The 19,157-nt window shown below is 39.0% G+C and overlaps 1 protein-coding gene across 1 annotated transcript; it reads right to left on the bottom strand.

Annotated features, from left to right (window-relative positions):
- Positions 1-6,398: 6,398 nt before the first annotated feature.
- On the bottom strand, positions 6,399-15,556 carry LOC139952456 (uncharacterized). Its single transcript, XM_071951589.1, has 7 exons — positions 15,493-15,556; positions 13,991-14,151; positions 13,040-13,207; positions 11,759-11,929; positions 9,875-10,038; positions 8,390-8,878; positions 6,399-7,731 (listed from the first exon to the last, which is right to left on the bottom strand). The coding sequence occupies exons 5-7, from the start codon at positions 9,998-10,000 to the stop codon at positions 7,522-7,524; spliced, it is 825 nt and encodes a 274-aa protein (XP_071807690.1). The 5' UTR covers positions 10,001-10,038; positions 11,759-11,929; positions 13,040-13,207; positions 13,991-14,151; positions 15,493-15,556; the 3' UTR covers positions 6,399-7,521.
- Between the last annotated feature and the right edge of the window lie 3,601 nt (positions 15,557-19,157).

Genomic DNA, 19,157 nt, shown 5'->3' with positions numbered 1-19,157 from the left:
TTTGGAATGGATAATCATGGTACGCGTATATGTATGTCTTTCCACTGTGCCTTTGGCATTTTAATACTCAATTATTAAACAGATGTTTTGTGTGCCATGTTAGCTATCATTCCATCTTGTTTGGACTAGCCTTTTTAACAACATAGAAAGAACTGGATTAAGCTTTGACCAAGTAACACCAATCTGGTAAACAACAAAACTCGTTGACTCCCGTTATAAAAGCAATGGACACTATTGGTAATTGTCAAAGACAAGCCTTCAGAGTTGGTGTATCTCAACATAAGAATAAAATAACAAACCTGTGAAAAACACCCTTGTCACACAAAGTTGTGTGCGTTTAAATGGTTGCTTTCGAGACCTCAAGTTCTAAATCTGAGGTCTTGAATTCAAATTCGTGGAAAATTACTTCTTTCTCAAAAACTGTGTCGCTTTAGAGGGAGCCGTTTCTCACAGTGTTTTATACCATCAACCTCTCCCCATTACTCATCACTAAGAAAGGTTTTATGCTAATTATTTTGTTGAGTAATTACCAATAGTGTCCACTGCCTTTAATACAAGGTCCGCCGGACTTGCTCGTTTTCTTGTATTATCCAAACCTCGTCTTAAACACAGCGCACTATTTACAGGTATTTGCACAGGTGCTACTTACATACATGTTAGTCCCAAAACTTACAATAGTAGAACAACATGTGGACATTATTGAATACAAATTCTAAGGTCAGGGTCTACGGTAATTTTCTTCCGAATGCTTCAATTTAGAGTTGGATTAAAAACCTCCAAAGTGTTCTTTGGTAATTTGTATAGTTTTAGCTTGACGTCTGGTGCTCACACAAGTTATTTTTTTTCTGCATGTACCGAGATCATCTTCCTTCTTAAACTGTTCACGATTTCGAAGAATCTCAGGACATTAGTTTTGTTGTTTTTGTTTTTGGAAATGGACAGTTATATTATAGTGTTTATTACGCTAGAACCACATGTGATATTTACAATGTATACAATGTATGCATATTTTAGTTTTGTAGTATACTTTTAGTTTTTTTCCGTATCAGACGTGGCTAGTAGTACCATTATAAGAAAATAGCTTATTACTTGTTTTAGTTGTTTTTTTATGTACATATGTAATTTATCGGATAACAGTTAATTTGCACTGCAAATTACTAACATTCTCTGGGCCATTTGGCGGAGCTGACAATATTGCACAGCTTGCCAGGACCTGTCCATTGTTTTATGCTTTAGAGACACTGGACACCTTTAGTAATTACTCAAAATAGTTGTTAGCATAAACAATTGCATGGTAACGAGCAATGGAGAGCTGTTGATAGTATAAATCTTTGTGAAAAAAGGCTCCCTCTGAAGTAACTTAGTTTTTGAGAAAGAAGTATTTTCTGACTAAAACATTTGAACTGAATTTGAGCCCTCACATCAACTGAGGTCTCAAATTTAAGCATCTGAAAGCACACAATTTGTGCAACAAAGGTGTTTTTTTCTTTCATTATTCTCTCGCAATTTCGAGAGCCAATTGAGTTAAAACTTTCACAGGTTTGTTATTTTATGCATATTATGTTGAGATACACCATGGGAGAAAACTGGTCTTTGACAATTACTAAAGGTGTCCAATGCCTTTAACTGCTTGGCTGATCAATGAAACATAGCTCAAAGCACATAAAGCTTATAAAGCCATTATGTTTGCAATTTTGCTCAGCAGAAAACAAGTCACTTAGCAGAAACTGTTGACCAGCCAGAATGACATTTGATGTGTGTTACCTGTAACTGGTCCACTGTCATTGTTGAACTAATGAATTATTTTCTTAGGAAATTTAACTGTTTTGCAAGTTTATCAAATTGGGAAAGGAACTTTAGATATCATTTTTATGACAGCTTGGTGCCCTTGGTGATATTAGGGATATATGGCTTTTCTTTTGAAATAATAATTCTTGCTTTGTATTGAGTTTGTGTGTGTGTGTGACTGTAATGTGTGCTACTGCATATCTTATAGTTCAGCACTGGTGTCAAAAAATCTATGTAGATTTTATCTTGTTTTATCCTGAAATTTATTTATACAACGGAAATGTATTAGTTTTAATGCTTTGTAATTTTAGAAAAGCAGTTCACAGTTTCTGTCTCATTTGTCTGGTCAAGCCAGTTCTTGTCTCGCTTCTAAACAATCCATAAACATCAAGTTGTTATTTTACAAATTGTTATTTTACAAAGAGTTTATATGTGTAAGAATATACATAGCCCAGTTCATACTTCATGCAAATGCGAAGCGAATTTGACGTGAATTTGACATCACAACACTCCATTTGCAGCTTTGTTCGCGAGTGAGTTGAACAGAGTAGAACTGCTGCGAATTATTCAGTGCGAATTTGTGACGTCAACAATCGTATCGCATTCGCAGGAAGTATGAACCAGGCTTAAAGGCAGTGGACACTATTGGTAATTGTCAAAGACTAGCCTTCACAGTTGGTGTATCTAAACAAATGCATAAAATACCAAACCTGTGAAAATTTGAGCTCGATCGGTCATCAAACTTGCAAGATACTAATGAAAGAAAAAACACCATTGTCACACAAAGTTGTGTGCGTTTAGATGGTTGATTTCGAGACCTCAAGTTCTAAATCTGAGGTCTTGAAATCAAATTCGTGGAAAATTACTTGAAAACTATGACACTTGAGATGGCGCTGTTTCTCACAATGTTTTATACCATCAACCTCTCCCCATTACTCTTCACCAAGAAAGGTTTTATGCAAATAATTATTTTGAGAAATTACCAATAGTGTCCACTGCCTTTAAGCAAGTGATTGTACCAATGATAACCATTATTTTACTTTTGTCAGAAACTCACTTTAGATAAAAATGAAGTGAATTGTTTACCGAAGGTTGTTTTAGGGATGACTTAAAGAAACGATGTTATATGAATAAATACTTGGATTTTGTGCATTTCACATTCATACTAATGTAGCTGTGATTTATGCATCCTATTGAATCCATAATATTTGCCAGTAATATTAATTTTGGTTTTTACCAATACACTGATGTGTGTTAGCCTCTATCTACCAGGCAATCTTGGTAGTCTAGTTGGTAAGACACTGCTCTAGAATTGCAATGGTCGTGGGTTCGAATCCCACCTGAGTAATATGCCTGTGATATATTTTCATAGGACTCGATGGGGGGGGGGAGCACTGAGTATACAGTGCAAACACATCGGTGTATCTGTGAAAAACCAAAATTAGTGTTCTTTATCACCGGTGCAAATTTAACATCTGTTATATTTGCTAGTGATATGACCAACCATTCAGGACCATTTAACTGTAGTGTGTGTGGTTGAACTTTGAACAATGGTGCACAGAGCTATCTTTGCAGTTTTTATTGTAATTAATGCAGTCAAAATAAACAAGTGTTTTGTGAGTTTTTAAAAGCTGTTTGTTGGTGTTTGACAGTATTTCAGATGGAAATATTTCTCTTGAGCATTGATATTACACCACTTTTCGAGATGTACAATTTTCTTCAAATATAGACAAAATTGTAAAATGTCATTTCCATGAAATGCAAGATTATATTTGTTGAATTGCGCTGTGTATAAACCTTACTTGGCTTTTTCTCTCTTCTGTATGGTAGTGATGTCATAATACATTGATCTAGCAGTCTTGGTTATAGGCAATCTCAGAGTCCCTTAAAGAGTCAATGAAGGATGATCACAATATTTCAATTATTCCTTTTTATGGCCAAATAGACATCGTTAATACCGGTAAATAACCACATCACTCTCAAAATTTGCATTTAGCAGTAAATAACTCAAGTCAAAAATGCACCTGGCCGGGCGACTTTTTCAGCCGAGAGTCAAAAACAACTTATCTATTATAATGACCCCTTGACGCCAGTGACGATTTTCCCATAATTGGGTTTGAGTGCAGTTCTCCAGCCCAAACTGAGGGCGCTGTTTTCCACAACAAATAGTCGCCACTGACGTCACGATTCCTTTGTTGTGCGGGTATGTTTGACCCCGCGTTTTTCAGAAATAAGGCTTGGAGCATTCTGGTGAAAACACATTTTTACCATGTTTTAATATTTTCTTTATTTTTCCTAAAGGTTCCAACTATTAGAAAACTCATATCTATATATTTGAGATCATCCTTTATTGGCTGTTTAATACAATAATAATATTGAAGTCTTATATTATATAGCGCAAGTATCTACCAACAAGGTACTGAAGGCGCTTTAATAGTATATACGTTTATACAAAAAGATTATTGAAGTACGGTGCATTTAGCAGCCACAGCAAGGAACACTGGGACGAACTCCTTCTCTTTTTGATATTCACATTGGGTTCTTTTACATGCGTTACACAACACATGGGACCAACGGCTTTACGTCCCATCCGAAGGAGGAAGCAATGGTATCGGAAACAGCATTTGTTTTAAGCATTAAATTTGGGTCAATTTGCCAAATTGGCTGTTGAATTTGGAGGGCTTATTAAGAAGCTTGTAACACACAACAACTTTCCCAAAAATTCAACCCCCCATAATGTTACCCTGTAGCATGCCACAGAAAAACAATGTCAAAACCAAGGGCCCTATAACTCTACAAAAATATAAGAATAGGCAATGAAATGGAACGGCTGAAATGGACCCAGGGTAAAAAAAGGAATACAAATGTAAACTTACATGTACATCGCAACCAAGGCGTGGCTACACTACACATCATCACCAAGTAGAGGCAAGCATACATGTATGTCACCACATGAAAACCCAGCCATAAAAACACTGACTTGGAATTCAAGATGCTCACACTCCGGTGACCCGGTCACAAGTCCTCAACGTGAAACTGTGCACAATGATTTTATACCAAAACTTAAGTCAGCTGATGGTGCATTCAAAAGCACCAATATAAATCACAAAACATGGGAAATGAAAAGAGGCTCTTTAAACTTTCTTAGACCCAGGTAAACAAAATGTACATATGTATAAAGAAAGAATACTATAGAGTCTCAGCTGGTGAATGAAATAACAAAACAAGACCATAACAAAACAAGACCTCTGGGGTGTGGCATGCTACATTCTTGCACACTGACCAATGTTGTACTTGTGTTCCAAAAATAAAAAGGCCCGACTATGGTCAACTGGTTGGTCAGCTATGGGCAGCCAATTCTAGCAAAACAAACCTACCACAACAAAAACAAATTAGTGTAAATATGATGGACAGCAAAGAGGGCAAAAATCACCAAAACTAATTTTTGTTACAGTAAAATCCAATTGACCCCTTACACGCAAGTGGGCAATAGGTTTACTAAATGCTGCTTCACTGAATAACGCAGTGACATTGCCCGCCAAATGGCGCATCCAAGATTATTCTGATGATGACGTCAGGTGAGATTGGTCAATAGGAGCCTGGCGGCAGAGCACAATGAACTACCTTCCCTCATATTGTCCGGACCTGGATTCAAACCCACACTCTGCTGCTGACAACAACAGGGCCCAACTTCATTGAGCTGCTCAAGCAAAAAATACTGCTTAAAGGCAGTGGACACTATTGGTAATTACTCAAAATAATTATTAGCATAAAACCTTTCTCTGTGACAAGTAATGGGGAGAGTTTGGTGGTATAAAACATTGTGAGAAACAGCTCCCTCTGAAGTGCCAGAGTTTTGGAGAAGGGCAGTAATTTTCCACGGATTTGATTTCGAGACCTCAAGTTTAGAACTTCAGGTCTCGAAATCAACCATCTAAAGGCACACAACTTCAGTGTGACAAGGGTTTTTTCTTCTTTCATTATTATCTCGCAACTTTGATGACCGATTGAGCTCAAATTTTCACAGGTTTGTTATTTTATGCATATGTTGAGATACACCAACTGTGAAGGCTAGTCTTTGACAATTACCAATAGTGTCCACTGCCTTTAACAATTTTATGCTTAGCAGAAATGTGCAGGATACCAGTCACAGATTGAGCATCCGACATGGTATTTTGGCTGGTAACCCTGTTCTGGTAAGCATGATTATGTTGGGTCCGGTCAACTAGACCACGAGGTTCCCTCGTACAGGATGTCTTTGCATCCAGATTGCATCATCGACGACGAACGGTGTCAAAGGAGTAGCCGATGGCCAGACCCGGTGGTACAGCTTGGGCGATCAACTAGCTTACAAAGAAAGTATTGTCCTTGGTCGGAACCAGTGATATGCATCACATTATTTACAGTCATACAAGTTCTGTCAATCATCGGGTTATAACACAATTTAAACTCGGACCATTCTCATTAAATTAGCACTCTAACAACAAATGGGTTTTCAAGCTTTGCAAACACATTTATTTGATGTACAAATTTAAAAAACATTTATGTGAAGTTATAAATTCTCAAAACTATGAATTTTAATGTCAACTGATTGAGACAGCATCGTAGAAATCACTTTATAAACTAATTGATCAAAGATATTTACATCAAACCAATCTGCAAATCATAAATAAATAAACTAAAAGTATGTCACTTTTGCAGGACACTTGTCGAACTAAACTTTGCAACCTATAATAATTATTTACAGGGACCCATTTGAATTGCAAGGGGTTAAAGTGCATCTCAAATTGGGGAGAGTGAGACGATGCCCCAATTTCACATCGCTGCCTAAGCAGAAAATATTGCCCAACACATTTCTGATAAGCAGAAATGAGCAGGATACCAGTCACCAATTGTACATGTGACATGGTATAGTTTGGCTGGTAACCTTATTCTGGTAAGCATAATTTTATTGTGCTGAGCTGCTTTTTGTGTTAAGCAGCTCAATGAAATTGGGCCCTGGGGCACACCCTCAAAACATTTTTATTCTTTTATGAATCTCTTAATGGTCAGTCACATTAACAAACCCACAAATTGTTGTGCTTTCAGAAGGGCTTCGAGACTGAAGACATTTAGTATTTGGGTGAGAAATTGCCTCTTTCTCAAAAACTACGTTACTTCAGGGATTCATTTCTCACAATGTTTTATACTGTCAACAGCTCTCCATTGCTCGTTATCAAGTAAGCTTTCATGCTAACAATTATTTTGAGTAATTACCAATTGTGTCGTGTGCCTTTAAATAAAATGATATCAGGTGATCCACAGTGATTCATGTTACATTTGATGCAAATGTTGGGATACACCAAGTGACAATCACCACAGGTGTGCAGTGCCTTCAAGACGTTTGTGACCCGCTCTGTGAAAATGAGTCAGATGTTGACAATTTAAAGAATTGGCAAAAAAGAACGTACCAGCAGCAGTTATTTGGTATATGTCTAAGCCTTGGGGTGTATCGTGATGCTGAGTTACTCCCGTTTGAAATTAGACAGTATATCATTTTTTTAAATGATGTTTTAAACTACCATTTCGCGCAAAAGGATGAAAATTAGACTAAAGTATGATCACAAAATTGTTGTATTCATAGCTTTATTGCCTAAAAATAATTGTTGTGATATTTTCCACATTATACTGTCCATTACATAATAATGCATTAGGCGACATCTGACTCATTTTCAGAGTGGATCACATTTTGTTTTAGTATTTGATGATGTTTTTACCTGTCTTTTGCTGTGCCATCATAGCTTCCTGTGTGAGTGCAGCAAGAGCAGCTTCAGGGTTACCAGTGGCTACTGCATCACCAGCCGTTCCAATCAATTGACCTAAAGCGTCAAAACCACCATCGGCTACTCCGCCCTTACTGTACTCAGCTTGACAACCGGCCATCTCTCTCAATTGGGCATCAAGCTGCAATCAAAGATACATCAAATCAAAGTTCAATGTCATTAAACATCCTTCAATTTTTAGAGTGTCATGGCCGAGTCGTTAACCCTTTCAACACCGATGTCGAGTACCGCGCAATGCAAGTGCTTCCTTACCAAAGTTGAGTTTACTCGACCGTGTTACGTGTAGTTGCTCTGTCCCAATGTCGAGAAAACTCGACAGAAAAAAGCCTTGCCTTTGAGAGATTGTATTATTTTTGTTTGGCGCCCTCAGTTGTTAGGTTTTATATAGACAGGTTGCTTGTTTACCAAGCATTGCAATGGTATGTATTGTATAGGGGGTCGCCATTATGAGAAAAGTACACTTCAAGATTTCATGCTTCTGTTTTTTTTCCGACCAAAATCACCATCATGGCTGCTCATTGCACAGAGGTTTTGGCAATCAAAAGGTACACATTGTTGATGGAAAAATGTACCAAATATTGAGCTAGACTTAATAGATGGATTGCACATAGTGTCAATGACCGCCATATTTGACGATAAACAGTACAAAAGTGCACGCAAGTACGCGCTGCATACAGCTCTCAGCAAATGATAGCCTTTCCGGGGAAGTTTTATCAAAGATGGTGGTCAACAACGTCATGTGCAATCTATCTATTCCTCCAAGCTGCTTTTATTTGTACCTGTTTGAGGCCTGCCATCATCATCGGTGTATCAACTCTCAGAGAAGTGTCTGGCCTGGTACTCTCTGGTCGTGGTGTGCGCAGCAATGAAGAGCGCTGTGCACTGGCTACCTGCTGTCCAGGTACATCAAGACCGGGATTTGATTTAGATGCAGGGTTCACTCCGACCGAAGAGTTCTCTCTGACAGCAGCTGTAGTTTCAGGTACTTTAGCAGAGTTATCAGGAGTAGCTGCAGCTTCACTGCTGAGACGTCTACCCTCAGCCGTCCCCGGTCTGCCTGGGGAGCTCGGTGATGTCGGGGTTCGGATGGCACTACCTGGGCGGGAGACTGAAGATTCAGGGCGGGACACAGCGCTTCTTGGGCGTGAGACGGCGCTACCGGGGCGTGAGACGGCACTCCCGGGGCAAGAGATGGCACTCCCGGGGCGGGAAATGGAACTGCCGGGGCGAGACGACATGGACGAAAAGGCACGATGGTCCAGTTCAAACTGTTAACAAAAACAAACATACTCAAGTTTCAAAACTGGATTAAGTGTGCATACATGTAGATACATGTTACAAAACAACACTTTATTGGATGTGTTAAATTAGCTTCCCGTGCCGACCACGCAGTGCTCATTCAAGTGAGCCCCTGACAAGAGCTACATGTAAGCGAACAATCAGACTCACCCTCTCGTGATGACGTCATGCAACTCGGGCCAGCCCCAAGTGACCCACTCCACAAGCAGGGCACTTGGGGCTGACCCGGGTGAGCCCCTGGAATGACTTCAAAGCTATTCTAACATACTGGGGGCAGACCGGGGTCGACCCGGGGAAGCTGATCGAACGCAAGCATAATAATGACAATGAGATTATAGCTATTTGCAAGTGAATCAAATTATGATTTGCAACTCAGACAAGCAGGATAAGATCCCTCTGGAGGAGATCCACTGAACCTATAACCTCTCTTAGTGACCACAGACCACCTCAATCAATTTAATTTCATTTCTATTATAGAAAAAAAGATTTTACTCATGGTTGTACCTGCAAGTCAACTATTCATATTTATAGTTGCTCTCATTATCCACACCATGCAAAGCTTCAAACACCATTCACAATATGGTTTGATAACTGACTTACTCCATAGTCCAGCAAGGGTTCCGTCTCACTATTATTAATATACATGTACAGGAACATTTTTACAGAACAGGTATATGTTTGAAGACGGCAATGGAACTACACAACATTGGATAAGCCCTTAATCAGAAGCCCATGTGTGTTCCTGTGTATTGTACATTGTGGCAAATTGTTTCTAACGAAAATAATAAAAGACTTCTGGCCAGAAGCCTCTTTCATCATTATCTTGCAACTTCAATGACCAACTGAATTCAAATGTTCACATAGCTGTTATTTATTGCATATGTTGAGATACATCAAGTGAGAATACTGGTCTTTGATAATTACCAAACATGTTCAGTGCCTTTAATGGGGAAGAATGAGCTTACCATGAGCTTGTTGCGCTTCCTGAGGAGCTGTTGTTTACGAATACCTAAACCAATCAACAAGAGTAATGTAAAGCCTCCCATTGAGCCAAACACAATACCAAGGATCGTACCGAACGGGATGTTCATGCTTGGTCGTACCACCTTACGGACATAGCCCAATGGAACTGAAAATAAAAATAAAAGCCAATTTATTGGTTTGAGGAACCTCATTGAAGTTTGTTCTCTGTAAAGAAATATTGTAAACATAAACAGACTTGACTTGAAGGATTTGAAACTTTCTTGGTGGAAATAAGATATAGAAGAGTTTGCGGTTACACCATGTAATAACTATCTCTAAATGAGTTGGGGTGGTTCTGAAAAGAACGTTTGGATTAACTAGACGTTTCGATCAGTATGCTCTGGAATCTCCAGAAGACGATCAGAGCATACTGATCAAAACGTCGAGTTAATCCAAAGGTTCTTTGTGAAAACACTCCAACTCATTTAGAGATACTTATTACATGGTGTTACCGCAAACTCTTCTATATCAGACTTGACTTATAATGAACTACAATGAATATTTCTAGACCGAATCTATTAATTTTAGGTTTATTCCTTAAAAACCAAAGAACAGCAATCAGGGTACCTTTTTCCCTCAAAACTAAGTGCCCTTTCAAAAATGAAGCATACAGGCCTGCAAAATTATCATTACTTGTTGTGTTCAAAGAATCACAGGTTATTTGTTATCTTATTCTTTTATATTGTGAAATATAGAGGACTGAACTGTATGTACACTAGGGAAGGATTTTGTCAAGCATTTTGTAAAATTTAGCAAAATAATTTAACTGATAATTTAGTTTTCAGTGGCATTGGGTATGTTCAGACAGCCTACTAAGTTAGACCCGAACCGGTTTAACTTTTGTCATGGTTGTAAAAAGTTGTTTAAAAAACCCTTGCATTCAGACAGCACTGAGTTAATCCCGATACAGTTTATCTTTGGTTTTAAGAGGTCAAAGCAAACGCGACCCCGTTACTCTAAAATCCTGTATATTGTCCTGTTCATTGGTCACCGTGTGTTTACGTAATGATTACGAAGGTCAATGGGTCGTCTGTTGAGAGTTAAACCGGATGTGGTCTTTTTTGTTCTGTCCACACAAAGTGTTCAAAGATAAACCCGAAGCGGTCTAACGATAAACCCTCTCGCTGGACGGTCTATCTTTTGTGGGTTGAACTCGGTTCGGTCTAACTTTAGTACAGTTCAGACACACAGAGTTGAACTCAATTGGGTTGAACCATGAGTTAAACCGACTTTAGTACTGTGTCTGAACGACCTTTGATAAATTTTATGTGACACATAACACAAAAATTGTACAGCCTCCCTTTCCACTTGATGCCCACAGTTTGCTTTTGTTTAACTTGTTGATTCTACCCGGACATGAACAAGTATTGGAATAAATGTACACACAAAAATGATTTGTTTGCAATTTACTAATGGCAAAATAATTGAAGTGCACCCGTTTTGTTTACACTGAACGGCAATTTTGAGTAGCAAATAAAACAAATTATGTAGATTTTTGCGAAGTGATACAAGAAAAATCAACATTAGGTGCATTCGATTAGCTTCCCCGGGTCGATCCAAGTCTGCCCCCGGTTCATTTGTATATCTTTGACGTCATTCCAGGGGCTCACCCTGGGTCAGCCCCCAGTGCCCTGCTTGTGGAACGGATCACTTGGGGCTGGCCCGAGGTGCATGGCGTCATCACGAGAGGGCGAGTGTGATCGTTCGATTAGCTCTTGTCAGGGCTCACCCAAATGAGCACACACCTGGGTCGAAACGGGGAAGCTAATCAAACGCACCCACTGTGCACCTTCCCTTGGCACTGGAAACCCAAAGTTGACTTTTACCTGGACATGTTTGTTTGAAGCAGCTTTGAAACTGTTCCGTCTCGTCATCTTCTGGGCAGGGTTTACCACCATTCCTTGGTCTTGGATTGGTACACGTCCTGACTCTAGTCTGATTCCCTCTGGAACATGTCTTACTACATTCACTCCAAGGTGTCCAGTCGGACCACTCACCTTCAAGATAAATCAATACATCAAATCAATTTTATACAATTTATCAACAATTCAGGGTGTCATGGCCGAGACTGGTGGAACGTTACTGTTAAAGGCAGTGGACACTATTGGTTAACTCAAAATAATTATTAGCATAAAACCTTACTTGGTATTGAGTAATGGGGAGAGGTTGATGGTATACAAATAATGAGTGGCTCAGAGTGGAATGGGAGGAATATTATCGCAAGGTAAAATTTGGACTGTTCCATTTCACGAGGCGGAGCCCTTCATGAACTCCTTGACATGGCTTGTTACCAAAGGACTGACGGAGGGTTAATGTTAGTGTCAGGTTTTGATGTAGTATTGCCTCATTGAATGGTCGTACCATTGTGCAAGCAGTCAAAGCCTCGGCAGGTCCCATATATCCCTTCATGAACTCCTTCACATGGCTTGTTACCAAAGGACTGACGGAGGGTTAGTGTTAGTGTCAGGTTTTGATGTAGTATTGCCTCATTGAATGGTCGTACCATTGTGCAAGCAGTCAAAGCCTCGGCAGGTCCCATCTCTTCATGAGCGCCTTCACATGGCTTGTTGTCAAAGGACTGGTGGAGGGTTAGTGTTAGTGTTGGGTTTAGTGTCAGGGTTTGATGTAGTATTGCCTCATTGAATGGTCGTACCATTGTGCAAGCAGTCAAAGCCTCGGCAGGTCCCATCTCTTCATGAGCGCCTTCACATGGCTTGTTGTCAAAGGACTGGTGGAGGGTTAGTGTTAGTGTTGGGTTTAGTGTCAGGGTTTGATGTAGTATTGCCTCATTGAATGGTCGTACCATTGTGCAAGCAGTCAAAGCCTCGGCAGGTCCCATCTCTTCATGAGCGCCTTCACATGGCTTGTTGTCAAAGGACTGGTGGAGGGTTAGTGTTAGTGTTGGGTTTAGTGTCTGGGTTTGATGTAGTATTGCCTCATTGAATGGTCGTACCATTGTGCAAGCAGTCAAAGCCTCGGCAGGTCCCATACATCCCTTCATGAACTCCTACATATGGCTTGTTATCAAAGGACTGGTGGAGGGTTAGTGTTAGTGTTGGGTTTAGTGTCAGTGTTAGACGTAGTATTGTCTCATTGATTTAACGTACCATTGTGAACGCAGTCAAAGCCTCTGCAGGTCCCATATATCTCTTCATGAGCGCCTTCACATGGCTGGCCACCTCTTACTGGTGGAGGATTGGTACAGCGTCTGGTTTTTCGCCCCCTGCATGTCTGATCGCAGGAATGTTCATTCCATGCACTCCACTGCCCATCCACTATAATATAATAAGAAAGAATAAGACTAGCGGTTTCTTGGTGTATCATATGTCCAAACTTGAAAATTCCATTGGGGAGTAATAAGTGTTAACTTAAGTCCATGTTCCCATTGGACTTTGTCTTCTGCTGCCACACAGAAAGTTACTGTGACTGGCTTTAGTGTAATTCTACCGTGCGAATTCCAACCTGGACTTAAATTCCAGCGTTTTATTTAACAACTTGTCCACAAGTCTACTCAATATTTAAAAGAAGTATTTAGTACTATTATGGCAACACTTTACAAATGGACAAGCCATGGTCTGTGTTCAATTCATGCGCTTATTAGTCTGGGCTCTGGTAAGTTTTTGTCCTTTTTCTTCAAAACATTTCCTCATGACGTGTATGAGCTCCTGTATCCGTAGCTAACGTGTGTGCAAAATTCAATAGTTGTCGACGTGTCTGTATCTGTATGTGTATCCGTAGACTTGCGAAACCTCTCTAACAAAGGATGCGTTCGATTAGCTTACCTGGGTCGACCCCGGTCTACCCCCGGTGCGTTCAAATAGCTTTGACGTAATTCCAGGGGCTCACCCAGGTCAGTCCCCAGTGCCCTGCTTGTGAAGTGGGTCACTTGGGGCTGGCCGGAGGTGTATGACGTCACCACGAGAGGGTGAGTGTGATCGTTCGATTAGCTCTTGTCAGAGGCTCACCCGAGTGAGCACGGCGGGTTTGACCCAGGGAAGCTTATCGAACGCACCCAATGACAACACGACAAAACATACAACGACCAAGACTTGACTTACCAGGGCACACCACGAGGCTGCATGCTGCAGTTTTACGGCCGTCTCCAGGGCACTCCTTACCACCATACTTGGGTACAGGGTTGTCACATGTCAGTACCGATACTTATAACAATCTGTATTACATAGAGTCCATCCTCCCCAGGCTCCCCAACCACCATCAACTGTCAGAAGAAATTAAATTACACTGGATGAGCTGAGTTTGTTGGGCAATTTTAAAAAGAAGACGGTAAAAATTTACTTGGTTAGAAGTGACCAAGCGGTTAAGAGTACCGGACTCAAGCTGTGGTGCTTCTGTTCAGCAGAGTGTGGGTTCGAATCCTGGTCATGACACTTGTGTCCCTGAGCAAGACACTTTAGCAATTGCTTCTCTTCGACCAGGGGTTAATGGGTACCTGTGTAGAGGGCAGAGATGGTTCTTGTGATTGATTTACATGAAGCGCTACATATTTGGCAGCACAATATAAATTATTTAAGCACCTGCAAAAAATTTGAATTATTATTGAATTTGATCAAGGAACTTGAAAAGGTAATGCCTAAAGGGAATAAAAGGGTAGCGACGAGTTCTTTTAAACTGCCATTTAAAACCGGCAGGGTCGTGGCCGTGCGATAAAGGCTTATCGCACAGCCACGACCCTGCAAGGTTTTAAACGGCAGTTCGAAACCGTGTCACTACTCTTTTATTCCCATGTTCATAAATGCCTTTTTGGTTAAAAGGCCCAATAAAGTAAGACACTCCGTTTTTGGACGTCCTTGAGCTCTTTACGTGTGTGTTGCATTTTATTTTATGACTGAGAAAGTTTTCAGATGTATGCACTCATGTGCATAGTTAGTCTTGGTGCAAGACGTTTCTCATTTTCCTTTCTCACACAGCGCGGCCAAAACACCACCAGCACCCGCATTGCAATTAAGGAGAACCGTCTTGCACCAAGACTAGCGCATAGTATGCATCTGAACCATCAGCCATTGGTAAAGCTAAGCTTTTAAAATGCACATCATGGTACACATGTATAGCCTATTTTATTGATATCTAGACCCAGATGTACTCCTTTTTTCGAAATTTTGTCATTATCCGATCGGTCGTATTAGCGCCCCAGCAGAAGCCATGTTAAACAAAGTATTAATTTAAACAAAGTGCCTACACGCCACCACTTTTTCACCCATTTTTACAAAAAAGGGTTATCTCATTATCATTGAGGTAAATTAGATTATTATTTCAGAATTAATGAAAAAGTGGTAGCGTGTTCTGGAACTTTTCCATACATCCCAATGAGGCTCTTAAAAAATAGACATTTCAACTGAAGCATGTCTTACTGTCAACTCATATCAGATATGCAGTAACTGGGGCTCGCTGCCCCCATAATTCAGTGATACCTACTGTACTACCACGGTCCTACCACAGATACGATGCTTCAGTGAGTGAGAGATAAATGAGATAAATAAATTACCTCATTATACTGCTCATTATTAACGCAACTGTGAGACTAACGCACAAAATCACTCACCAGGACAGATGACATCTCCACATGTTGCATTCTCTACACTTATACCGGTGCAGTTAGCGCCACCATGTGCCGGAGTTGGGTTAGTGCAATTCTTCCTTCTGTATGTTATACCACCTCCATAAGAGACGCTACAGGGCTCCCACGAACCAAAGTCTGTCCACCCTCCATCAACTACAAGATAATCAACAAAGTATATTCAGAAATACCTCGTCAACTACAATATAATCAAGAACAAAGAATAATCAGAAACACCTTCATTAACTACAAGATAATCAACAAAGTATATTCAGAAATACCTCGTCAACTACAATATAATCAAGAACAAAGAATAATCAGAAACACCTTCATTAACTACAAGATAATCAACAAAGTATATTCAGAAATACCTCGTCAACTACAATATAATCAAGAACAAAGAATAATCAGAAACACCTTCATTAACTACAAGATAATTTCAACAAAGTATATTCAGAAATACCTCGTCAACTACAATATAATCAAGAACAAAGTATAATCAGAAATACCTTCATTAACTGTATAATCAAGAAAGTATTTATAATCAGAAATACCTTGATCAGCTACAATATAATCAACAAAGTATAACCAGAAATACCTCCATCACTACAAGATAACAAAGTATAATCAGAAATACCATCGCCAACAAAGTATAATCAGGAATAGCTCCATCAACTATACAAGATAATCAACAAAGTATAATCAGAAATACCTCCATCAATCAACAAAGTATAATCAGAAATACCTTCATCAACAACAATATAATCAACAAAGTATAATTAGAAATACCTCCACCAACATCAAGTATAATCAACATGAGTTTAATCAGATATACCACAATAACAATCAACAAAGTATAATCAGAAATACCTTCATCATGCTACAACTTTTAAGTTGGTATTTTTGATTAAAATCAAAAATACCTACATCAACTGCAAGTCAACTAAATATAAATAGAAATACATCAACTACAAGATACTCATAAACAAGAACAACTTCAGAACTCCATCAATTGCAAGATAATCAACTTAACAAATATAAATACTTCCCATCAACTACAAGATCAACAAAGTATCACGGTCCGACTTCAAGATAATCAATAAGGTATAATCAGAAATACATCCATGATGCTCCATCAACTGGAAACGCCGTTTAAAACCGACATGGTTTCTTTTGCAAGGCGGAGTGCTGGAGTTTTTACATTAATAACAGTTTTTTTTAAGGCAAGGTCTTGGATGAAATATTAACTGGGATAATAGATTCTTTTTGTTCCCCCTAATTAATTGTGTTAAACATTGTGTTTTAAAGTTACGTACATTTTTAATAAAGTATCATTTAAACATCCTTAAAATAATGAAGTTAGAACGTGGGGAAAAAATCCAAAACAAATTGTGCTGCAAAACACTAAAACGTAATAAACACTCTATTATCTATGACTTTTTTCCTCAGGTGACTTGTTTCACATAGTTTCAAAAAAAAAGAGAAAAAAAGAGAAAGGGTGTTTGTGAAGTAGAGTTAGGCCCCATCATTAAGGGAATAAAAGGGTAGCGACGAGTTCTTCAACGGCCGTTTAAAGCCGGCAGGGTCGGCGGCCGTGCGATAAAGGCCCGAGCCGAAAGCGAGAGCCTTTATCGCACGGCAACGACCCTGCAAGGTTTTAAACGGACGTTTAAGAACGAGTCACTAATCTTTTATTCCCATTCATAAATGCCCTTTTGTTAAAAAACGTTAAAAAATACAATTGTAGACACATTTACAATTGAAAATTCGAGGTTTAAAAAAAAAAAATAAAATAAAAAATGGCAAGTTAAAATGTTTAGCAAAAACCAGTTCTGCAATGTCCCTTTAAATGCACTAGACACCTTTGGTAATTGTCAAAGACCAGTCTTCTCACTTGGTGTATCTCAACATACATTAAATAAAAAACCTGTCGAATTTGCGAGAGAATAATGGAAGAAAAAACACCCGTGTCATTTGTGCTTTCTGGTGCTTGCATTCGAGATCTAAGCTCTGCTAAGGTCACGAGTTCAATTAAAATATTTTACTGAGAAAATACTTCCTTCTCAAAAACTACGTTACTTCAGAAGGAACAGTTTTATAAACATCTCCGTTTTTGTGTGTAACAGATTAGATGACATTATAATTATTATCGTGTGGTTTTACTCCGAGAATTCTTAATTATGTTAATCACCTCCCCATTTAGAGTGAACAATTTTATAAATATTAATTCCATTTTTTGTGTAATATAATTATAGTTTTAATGCCATTTTAACTATTAATGTAATGTTTTACTACAGATTTTTAATTATGTTACTGTCCATAAACTCTGCTGCTGCAGCGAATTCAATATAAACCATTGAATGAATGAATGAATGAGCCGTTTCTCACAATGCTTGATACTATGAGCATTTCTTCATTGCTTGTTACCAAGTAAGGTTTTATGATAACAATTTATTTTTTATAGTAATTACCAAAAGTGTCCAGTGTGCCTTTAAAGCTAAAATTATCATTAACATTTAACAAGTCAACTGTAAATGGCATGAACATAATGGTCTATTATAAAGGATTGCCATGGACACGTATGCTTATCAATGTTGACTATCTAATTAGTTATCATTGATGTTTTTTCCTATGCTATATACAGTGTATTGCTTCAGGCGATTTGGCTGTCCGGTGGCTAAAAGGTATCCACTGGATCACCAATGTGTCCAAAGCGATAAGAATTTGAGCAGGATTTCTTCATTTTCACAAATTTCATGATTTTATTGAACATACATTTTTTGTCCTTATTGTAATCATTCCATATATATTTGGTTTGCGGTAAACAACATGTGTGTATTCTACTTGCCAGGTAGAGTTTGTTCTTAGAGAACTGTCTTGCTTAATTCTACTACCGCGGAGTAGATTGTTCTGGTGTTCGGGAGACTTCTCAGTTCTGAAAAGAACTGTCCTGCTTATTAATTATTACCAGGGGGGATGGTATAGAAATAGGCTGGGACTACTACTGTAATCGTTCCACCAACAAATTGTTGATGTGGAAAATGATTCTGCGACAAAAACAAAAATCGTACAAAAATTCCACCGCATTAATTTCTCTTGAGAGCTGATGGCTCAGAGGTGCTTGGAAGCAGTGGTGACCAGGGCCCAGTTCCATAAAGCTGGAAATACCGCTGGACAAAATGTATTTGCCAAGCAAAAATCAAGTCATGCACCAGCCAAAACCATGCAGTAGTGTAATTTGGGCATCTAGTAACCTGATTCTGCTTTAAAGCGAGTTGTTGTGCTTGCAGGATTTGCCCGCGCGATACTCACCGGTCTATTGAACGTGACCACAGGGTACCTAGTCTATAACTTATTGCGTTCTCCATCATAGTCCGAATTACCTTTACGGTCTGATAGTTTTTATCCCATCCCTGCCGCTCGTGTTTGCTGAAAAGATGTTCAGTTTTCAAAACTATTGCAGTATTCGTGGGTCAAATTGCTAAGAATGTACCACATTTGTTATAAAAATATTTATCTACATTTTCGTCCAAATGTAGAACAGTTCGTTACAATAAAAGAACAATTACAAATCGTCAGTATTTTAAATGCCTTTTAATACAATTATGTGAGTATATGTGCCTTCTGGGTTTTACCAATGTATTTTTGAC

This window comes from Asterias amurensis, chromosome 20, assembly GCF_032118995.1.
Source record: "Asterias amurensis chromosome 20, ASM3211899v1".
NCBI classification, from domain to species: domain Eukaryota; kingdom Metazoa; phylum Echinodermata; class Asteroidea; order Forcipulatida; family Asteriidae; genus Asterias; species Asterias amurensis.
This window is presented reverse-complemented; position numbering and strand designations above follow the sequence as displayed.